Here is an 8,755-nt window from a genome sequence, read left to right as displayed (position 1 = left end):
TGGCTCAAGCCTGTAATCCCAGCATTTTGGGAGGCCGAGATGGGCGGATCACGAGGTCAGGAGATTGAGACCATCCTGGCTAACCCGGTGAAACCCCGTCTCTACTAAAAAAAAACACAAAAAACTAGCCGGGCGAGGTGGCGGGCGCCTGTAGTCCCAGCTATTCGGGAGGCTGAGGCAGGAGAATGGCGTAAACCGGGGAGGCGGAGCTTACAGTGAGCTGAGATCCGGCCACTGCACTCCAGCCTGGGCGACAGAGCGAGACTCCGTCTCAAAACAAACAAACAAACAAACAAAATAATTGCTGGCAGGGTGCGGTGGCTTATGCCCGTAATCCCAGCACTTTGGGAGGCCGAGGCGGGTGGATCACCTGAGGTCAGGAGTTTGAGACCACCCTGGCCAACATGCTGAAATCCCGTCTCTACTAAAATACAAAAACTAGCCGGGTGTGGTGGCGGGCGCCTGTAATCCCAGCTACTTTGGAGGCTGAGGCACGAGAATCGCTTGAACCCGGGGGGCGGAGGTTGCAGTGAGCCAAGATCCCTCCACTGCACTCCAGCTTGGCGACAGAGTGAGACTTTATCTCAAAATAATAATAATAGTAATAATAATAATTGCTGACATGTATTGACTACCTAATATATACCAACCATTGTTTTTAAGTGCCTTACATATATTAACTGATTTAATCTTTACGAAAACCTGTGTGGTAAATAGGTATTATCATTACCTCCATTGCCCAGATAGGAAGCCGAGGCAGACAGACTTAATCACTTCCCACAGGTCACTCAGCTAGGGAATGGCAGGGGCTGAATTCGAACCACGCCAAGACTTCTTAGAAACAGCTGAGAAAGTCCAGTTCCTAAAATATCATTGGCTCTCCATGTCCAGGTTTCATCCTGTGGCAGACGCCACTGAAATCTTCTAAAAGGATAGGATGTGAGTTCCCTCCTTTGGGGCAACAGTGGTGGTCTGGACAGAGACGTGGGGAGGGAGGCAGGAAATGGGATGGCAGCTGGAATCCCAGCTAAAGGGGTGGATAGAGGGTTCTTCCCTGGTCGCGGGGACTCAGCCGAGGCCTTTTCTGCATGGCTCTAACTCAAGTTGCGAATGTGAGCTGGAAGGCATGCTGCCACCTTATCTGTCCGCCTGCCTGGACCACGTTCACAACCTACGGCTGGAATTTGAGCCATCGAGGGAGGCGAGCCGCCGGGCGGCCATCGAGCTGCTGATGGTTCTGGCGGGCCGTGCCCTGGGGCTTCGAGGCCTGTGCCTAGAATGCCGCGGAGAAAAGCCGCTCTTCGACGCGGGCCGCGACGTCCTGGAGGCTGTGCACGCTGTGTGCGGGGCGGCCCGCGAGCTACGCCACCTCGACCTGAGGCGCTTGCCCTTTACACTGGACGACGCGCTAGTGCTGCAGGCGGCGCGCGGCTGTCCCGAGCTCCACAGCCTTTTTCTGGACAACAGTACCCTAGTGGGCAGCGTGGGTCCCGGCTCAGTGCTCGAGCTACTGGAGGCCTGCCCGCGCCTGCGCGCTCTCGGCCTGCACCTGGCCAGTTTGTCGCACGCCATCCTCGAAGAGCTGGCGGCGCCAGACCGCGCGCCTTTCGCGCTCCTGGCTCTGCGGTGCGCGTGCCCCGAGGATGCACGCGCGTCCCCGCTGTCCAACGAAGCCTGGGCAGCGTTGCACCGCCGCCACCCTGGGCTGGCAGTGGAGCTAGAGCTGGAGCCCGCGCTGCCCTTTGAGAGCGTGACGCGCGTCCTGCAGCCAGCGATCCCCGTGGCTGCTCTGCGCCTCAACCTCTCAGGCGACACCGTAGGCCCAGTGCGCTTCGCAGCGCACCACTACGCCTCAACCCTGTGCGTGCTCGAGGTGCGCGCAGCCGCTTCAGCCGAGCTGAACGCCGCGCTGAAGGAGCTGGCGGCGCGCTGCGCGGCCCTGCGCGAGGTGCATTGCTTCTGCGTGGTGAGCCACTCGGTGCTGGACGCCTTCCGCGCGCACTGTCCGCGCCTGCGCACCTATACCCTCAAGCTCACGCGCGAGCCGCATCCCTGGCGGCCCACGCTCGTGGCGTGATTGGGCGACTTCTCTTCCCCGTCCCCGCAGACGTAAGCGCTCCAAGATGGGACGGATGTGCCCAGGCGCGCCCCGACTGCTAGAGCCTTCTTTCGGGATTGTTGCCACCCCGGGTCTTTACGGAGTTAGGAACTGTGATGGCATCGGGACCAGTCCTGGGCGTTCTCAGACCACTCGCTGCTATCACCCCCTGCAGACGCCCCACCCGCTCGGTCCTGGACACACTGCCCCCCTCTCTTGCCTCCACCCCTCTGCGGACTCTGCATCTCTGCGGCCCTGGCGCGGGGAGAGGGAGGGCACGGGCGCGGGCCGGGCTTCAGGGGTGAGTGTGAAATAAACAAATCCTGCAGTGTTTCTGAGAGTCCTATTAAAGGCGGGGTCGGATCTGAAAGGGAAGGGCAGGGAACGCACGGGGGACCGGAGGAGCCATCCGGGCAGAGGTGGGGTTTCCTCAGGGTCCTCTGGACTGACACAGCTGCGGGGGGTCAGAGGCGGGACACTCGCACCCTTGGAATGACTACGTCCAAGGGCTTGGGCGGGAGCCCCACCTTCCTATCTGCTTGCCCTGCCTGGGGCTTCACTGTGCCTCTGGCCATTACCTTCTAGCACTTGCCCAGCCCACACCAGGTCGCGCACCGGCGATTTCTCCCGTAGTACCAGAGAAGGAAATAGAGGGACTGAAAAGGGTGGGACTCGAACCCAAGTCTCCCACTCGCCCCACCCCACCCCCCACCCCCACTCCACTCCACTCCACACATCCCATCCAGACAGCCTTTTCTGCCTGCTGGTGCCTCGGCCGCTGTCCCAGCCCCGCCCCGCGGGCTCGCACGTGGCCCCCGCCTGACCCGGCGCCCCGGGGCGGAGTGGGGCGGAGCGGGCGGCAAACGCAGCACTTTCCGCGGCTTTGACGAGCCCGCAGCGGCCGGGCCCGAGCGCTGAGCCGGGCCGAGACTGCACCATGCAGGAAGCGCCAGCCGCGCTGCCCACGGAGCCAGGCCCCAGCCCCGTGCCTGCCTTCCTCGGCAAGCTATGGGCGCTGGTGGGGGACCCAGGCACAGACCACCTGATTCGCTGGAGCCCGGTGAGGGCCGGGGCCCCTCGATTCCCCCAGTGGTCCCGGGGTCCCTCCACGCCAGTGAACCCCCATGCCCGCCCAACCCCGCCTGAGACTGGCCGTGGATCCCCAGATTCAGCCATTCAGGGAAGTACACCGTGGAGGGGGCGTGCGAGACGGGGGTTTCCTCTGCGGCCGAAGAAGGGTTAGGAGCCTGCCTTCTGGAGACCTAGAGCCCGAGGGACCTTCGAGGCCATTTAGTTTCCACCCATCCGACAGATGGGAAAACAGTGGCCAGGAAATGGGAAGGGCTGGTCTAGTTCAGGGCACACTGCGGGGCTGGGGCCTGTCCAAGGCTGGAACCCCGTCAGCCTCTCCTTTCTGAGAACCGAGCATGGAGTCAGGGTCTGGCTCGGGGTAGGAACTCACTGTGGTCGCTCCAGGCTAGGCCTCGGAGCCCGTTCTGGCCTGGCCTCGACCCATGTCCCTGTAAGCGGTAGGCCTGGACCCCAGAGTGAGTGTGTGTGCGCACGCCGGAGCGCAGGACTGGCCGTGGGCGGGCACCGCTCACCCTCCTGGTCTCCGCCCGCACGGTGGGCGGGCGGCGTTCTTGGTAGAGCGGGACCAGTTTCCTCGTAAGCGACCAGAGCCGCTTCGCCAAGGAAGTGCTGCCCCAGTATTTCAAGCATAGCAACATGGCGAGCTTCGTGCGCCAACTCAACATGTGTGAGTCCCTACGGCCGGGCGGGGAGCGGGGATGGGGGATTCGGTGCCGGGGATGGGGCGACCCACGCCCCCACACCCCACTCCCCACTCCCCACTCCCCAGACGGTTTTCGGAAGGTGGTGAGCATCGAGCAGGGCGGCCTGCTTAGGCCGGAGCGCGACCACGTCGAGTTCCAGCACCCGAGCTTCGTGCGCGGCCGCGAGCAGCTACTGGAGCGCGTGCGGCGCAAGGTGGGGGCGGCCTATGGGAATGAGCAAAGCGGAGGAGGGGTGCTGGGACTGCCGGCCTTGCTCCTGCGACCCAGTCCAGACGGTGCCTCCCGCCCGCAGGTGCCTGCGCTGCGCGGCGACGACGGCCGCTGGCGCCCGGAGGACCTGGGTCGACTACTGGGCGAGGTGCAGGCTTTGCGGGGAGTGCAGGAGAGCACCGAGGCGCGGCTGCGGGAGCTCAGGCAGTGCGGAGGCGGGGTGGGGGGAAGAGGGGATGGGGGTGGAGGGTTCGGGATGAGACCATAATTGGCCGGCAGGCGGTTCTGGGCAGCCCCTTCCTCTCTCCGGCCTTGGCGCTTCCATCCAGACTTACGGGCGATCTCTAGGATGGCCAATCATCGGGGTGGTCTCCTGGGTCCCCGGCCTCGCCATTCTGTGGGGGGTGGTGACTGGTCGAACCCTCAGATGCCTCAGCACCCTCCCACCCCTTCCTCAGGCAGAACGAGATCTTGTGGAGGGAGGTGGTGACACTTCGGCAGAGCCACGGTCAGCAGCACCGGGTCATTGGCAAGGTGTTCCTCTCCCCCATGCCTCACTTCTCCCTCCCACTCCTCGACACCCCATTCCACCGCCCAGTCCCCCGGCGCCCCTGTTAAACCTCCTTCCCTCACCTGGAAGTGCGGGGGTGGGAGGGGTGTCCAAAGTATGAATTAACCTTTTGCTTTCTCTTCAGCTGATCCAGTGTCTCTTTGGGCCACTTCAGGCGGGGCCGAGCAATGCAGGAGGCAAGAGAAAGCTGTGAGTGAGAAAGCCAAGAAGGCCCACACCCACTTCCAAGACCCCCCAGAAGTCCCCTTGCAAGGACCCCTTCTCCTCCAGAAACTCCTTCATCAGGAATCCTCATTCCTCCCCCTGCACTACAGGCTTCCTCACCCCATCTAGGATCCACTTCCCCCAAACTCTGCCACCTGGCACCCCCACTCCCAGATCTTTCCATTCCAGGACCTTATTCCCAAATTCCTGCCCCAGCAGCCCCTTGCCCCTCCCCCCAAGGCTTCCCAGCAGCTGAGGGCCTGGGGCTCAAACCAGGTTCCCTCCCTCTCCTCTCTGCCCGAAAAGGGCCCCCATCTCTGGGGGGAGCCCCTTCCACCTCCAGCATGTGACTGACACCCTGGCAACAGGCCTCAGCTCTGCTGACTTGGCTGCTGGGGCCTGAGGGAGGGAGGGAAGTGCAGGCCGAGGGGCATGGGGGTTGACCCTGCCCCAGGCCTGCCTGTGCCCTGGTCGACCACACAGGTCCCTGATGCTGGATGAGGGGAGCTCATGCCCAACACCTGCCAAGTTCAACACCTGTCCTCTACCTGGTGCCCTTCTGCAGGACCCCTACTTCATCCAGTCGGTAGGTTTGTCTTCTTCCCCCTTCCCAAGGGCATGGCTGGGCTTATGGAGAGCCTGTTCCTTCTCCCCATCCCCTAAAAGGAAGAGAAGATGGAAGCCAGCCTTCCCCCCCACCAGACCCAGGCCCTCCAGCATGGACTGAGCCTCTTCCCTCAAACCTTCTCCCTTAGACCTGGCCCAGGTGGGTGTTGGTGGGGTTCTGGCTCTCCCTGTACCTACAGGCCAAGGGCTGGGCCTAGCCTTCTACTTACAGCCCCTCCCAGAGACGACTTTGGGCCTCAGCCCTCACAGGGCCAGGGGCCCCATCATCTCTGACATCCCAGAAGACTCTCCATCCCCTGAGGGGATCAGGCTTTCTCCCTCCAGTGATGGCAGGAGGTAAGGGGGACAGGGCTGCCCCTGGGGGGCCTGTGAGGGAGAGCCTGGCAGCCCAGATGGCTGTGGGGGTAGAGGGAGAAATCAGTGCCAGGGTCTGGTTGAAGCTTTTCTCTGGTGCAGGGAGAAGGGCCTGGCACTGCTCAAAGAAGAGCCGGCCAGTCCAGGGGGGGATGGCGAGGCCGGGCTGGCCCTGGCCCCAAACGAGTGTGACTTCTGCGTGACAGCCCCCCCACCGCTGCCTGTGGCTGTGGTGCAGGCCATCCTGGAAGGGAAAGGGAGCTTCAGCCCCGAGGGGCCCAGGAATGCCCAACAGCCTGAACCAGGGGATCCCAGGGAGATACCTGACAGGTGAGCAGAGCCCCAGCTGGACCATGAGCCCTGTGATAGAACAGCTCTTACCAGCCCACAAAGCTTCCTAGCCATTTGGCTCCATGATACTCACCTGATTTCTTGGCCCCAGCCTCAGAGTCCTGTGGAAAGCAGAGCCTCCCAGTCAGGGCACTCAGCATCTGTGGAAGGGCTTAGGAACCTATATATTAAATGAGTTCCCTGGGGTGATTGTAAAGTACACAATAGTTTAAGAAGCATTGGTGGCTATGATTATGGCTCATGCCTGTAATCCTGGCACTTTGGGAGGCTGAGGTGGACAGATCACTTGAGGTCAGGAGTTCAACACCAGCCTGGCCAACATGGTGAGACCCCCCTCCACCTCTGCTAAAAATACAAAAATTAGCTGGGCGTAGTGGCGTTTCCCTGTAGTCCCAGCTACTCAGGAGGCTGAGGCAGGAGAGTCGCTTGAACTTGGGAGGTGAAGGCTGCAGTGAGCCCAGATGGTGCCACTGCACTCCAGCCTGTGTGACATAGTGAAACTCTGTCTCAAAAAAAAAAAAAAAAAAAAAAAAAAAGAAAAGAAAAGAAAGAGAAAGAAGAAAGAGCGAGACAGAAAAGAAAAGAAAGAAGCATTGATATTGACATTTACATAGGGAGGGGAGGGGTCCCAAAGCCCCAGCTCCACCACCCAAACTTCAGGTCCCAGGTAGGAAGCAGAGGCACTTTCTCTGTGCCCCTTTATGGCAGGGGTGGGGAAGTTGGGGGTAGAAAAAGGATGGAGGCCCTCTCCTATCATTTTCTAAATGTTGGGGGATTTAAATCTTGATGCATCTGGGTTCCTTGGGAACTTAATGGAGGGTGTACACTGCAGGCCAAAAGCAGTTCTCTCAAAAGCAGTTCTCTCTGCACAGGGGGCCTCTGGGCCTGGAGAGCGGAGACAGGAGCCCAGAGAGTCTGCTGCCTCCGATGCTGCTTCAGCCCCCTCAAGAAAGTGTGGAGTCTGCAGGGCCTCTAGATGTGAGTACCCCTTCTGCTGAAACAGGGGCATGAGACCTGGTGGGCTCTAGCTCTCTGTGGAGCCTGGAGAGGGCACCACTGACCCAGAGCTCTCCTCAGGTGCTGGGCCCCAGTCTCCAAGGGCAAGAATGGACCCTGATGGACTTGGACATGGAGCTGTCCTTGGTAAGAAATGGGTCCAGGAGGGCAGAGGCCAGGGGTGGCTGAGCCAAGCCCTCTGGTCCGTAGCTGTTCTCTGTGAGCCAGAGCCCTGTCTCTAGGAGAATTGCCGCAGTGATTTCCCAGCTGTCCCCCTCAGCTGCTAGGTCCCCTCCCCAGCTGCTCCCTGCGGTTCTCACGCAGATGCAGCCCTTGGTTCCAGAGCGGGGTGAGCCTGAGCTGGCGGTCAAGGGGTTAAATTCTCCAAGCCCAGGTAATGGTTGTGATGACTCATACCTGGGAGGACGCCGTAATTGGGCTGAGCTACCTTGATTGAGTGAGGGGGCAATCTGCAATTTGCAAGGAAATCCTGAGTTCAGGCTGCCCTGCAGAGCGCGTTCCTTGAGCCACCCGTGCCCTCACCATTGGGCGAGAGTGGGGAGGTTAAGAATGGATGCTTCATTCTAACTGAGCAGAAGGCAGGCAGGCAGGGCTCTCCTTCCCTGAAGAAAGGAGGCGGAACCTTTCCCCTGGTGAGCACAGCCCCACTTCTCCTAGGGAAGGACCCCACGCTCGGGGCCCCACTCCTGCTGGATGTCCAGGCAGCCTTGGGAGGCCCACCCCTGGGCCTGCCTGGGGCTTTAACCATTTACAGCACTCCTGAGAGCCGGACCGCCTCCTACTTGGGCTCTGAAGCCAGTCCCTCCCCCTGAGACCCCGCGCCTCTGAAGGGGCTTGGAACCAGTCCGCGGCTGCACATCCTTCTTGGCTTCCTGGCGCCCCCTGGCGGGAGTGAGCGAAGCCCCTACTATTCAACGGCCTCTCTCCACTACCCCGACGAACCCTGCACATAAACACCATTTTTTTTTTTCTGTTTCGGGTCTCTTTTCTCTATCGAGCAGGCAGCACAGGAGTTGTGAGTGGGGGGTGATTTTGCACTGTAGAAGCGTCCAGATACTAGGTCTTGAATAGAGGAACCCCAGGAGGGTGGAGGTGCTTGGGGTCCGGTGTCTAGCTCCCTTGCTTAGGCCCGGATCCAGAGCTGGCGCGGCGCCGCTGCAATCTTTGGGAAGCGGGGGCTTCTGAGTCGCACTCAGCTCTGCAATGCATGCATTCTGTGATCCTGGGTGAGTTGGTACCCTTCTCTGAACTTCCTCTGTGACAGGCAGAGAAGAGGGGTCGATGACAAGATAGATGGAAAGCACCTGGAAATTGGCAGGCCCTGAGTGGGCACTGGATGTGTGGGGCCTTGGGCAGAACTGCCCCCTCCCGGCCTCATCTCCTGGTGCGCCCCGGGTGGGGAGGGAAAGCTGACTACGTGCACGTTCCCAGCCAGCGCGCGGCCTCCGCGGCGTGGCTCCCAGTGCCTGGGGAAGAACCCTCACCCTCCCTATTCCCAGCAGCCCTGGCCGCCCCGCCCCGCCGCAG

At 61.2% G+C, this 8,755-nt stretch overlaps 2 protein-coding genes across 7 annotated transcripts; both read left to right on the top strand.

The window, feature by feature from the left end:
- The first annotated feature begins 544 nt into the window (after positions 1-544).
- HSF4 (heat shock transcription factor 4) lies at positions 545-8,199 on the top strand. Of its 6 annotated transcripts, none has more exons than XM_017852310.1 (14): positions 545-939; positions 2,108-3,158; positions 3,749-3,857; positions 3,960-4,087; positions 4,187-4,311; positions 4,563-4,638; positions 4,800-4,864; positions 5,363-5,465; positions 5,718-5,842; positions 5,963-6,190; positions 7,084-7,189; positions 7,289-7,354; positions 7,532-7,601; positions 7,886-8,199. In XM_017852310.1, the coding sequence occupies exons 2-14, from the start codon at positions 3,036-3,038 to the stop codon at positions 8,038-8,040; spliced, it is 1,479 nt and encodes a 492-aa protein (XP_017707799.1). In that variant the 5' UTR covers positions 545-939; positions 2,108-3,035; the 3' UTR covers positions 8,041-8,199. The 6 variants fall into 6 exon arrangements, with proteins under 6 accessions (XP_017707799.1, XP_017707801.1, XP_017707797.1 ...); XM_017852312.1 differs by having other exon boundaries at positions 5,704-5,842; positions 6,067-6,190; XM_017852308.1 differs by having other exon boundaries at positions 3,749-4,087; positions 7,983-8,199.
- On the top strand, positions 946-2,429 carry FBXL8 (F-box and leucine rich repeat protein 8). Its single transcript, XM_017852313.1, has one exon. It carries the CDS (start codon positions 1,004-1,006, stop codon positions 2,075-2,077), a length of 1,074 nt encoding a protein of 357 aa, XP_017707802.1. The 5' UTR covers positions 946-1,003; the 3' UTR covers positions 2,078-2,429.
- Positions 8,200-8,755: the final 556 nt, after the last annotated feature.

The sequence above is a fragment of the Rhinopithecus bieti genome, unplaced genomic scaffold (genome assembly GCF_001698545.2).
Source record: "Rhinopithecus bieti isolate Rb0 unplaced genomic scaffold, ASM169854v2 scaffold_34281, whole genome shotgun sequence".
Lineage (NCBI taxonomy): Eukaryota > Metazoa > Chordata > Mammalia > Primates > Cercopithecidae > Rhinopithecus > Rhinopithecus bieti.
This window is presented reverse-complemented; position numbering and strand designations above follow the sequence as displayed.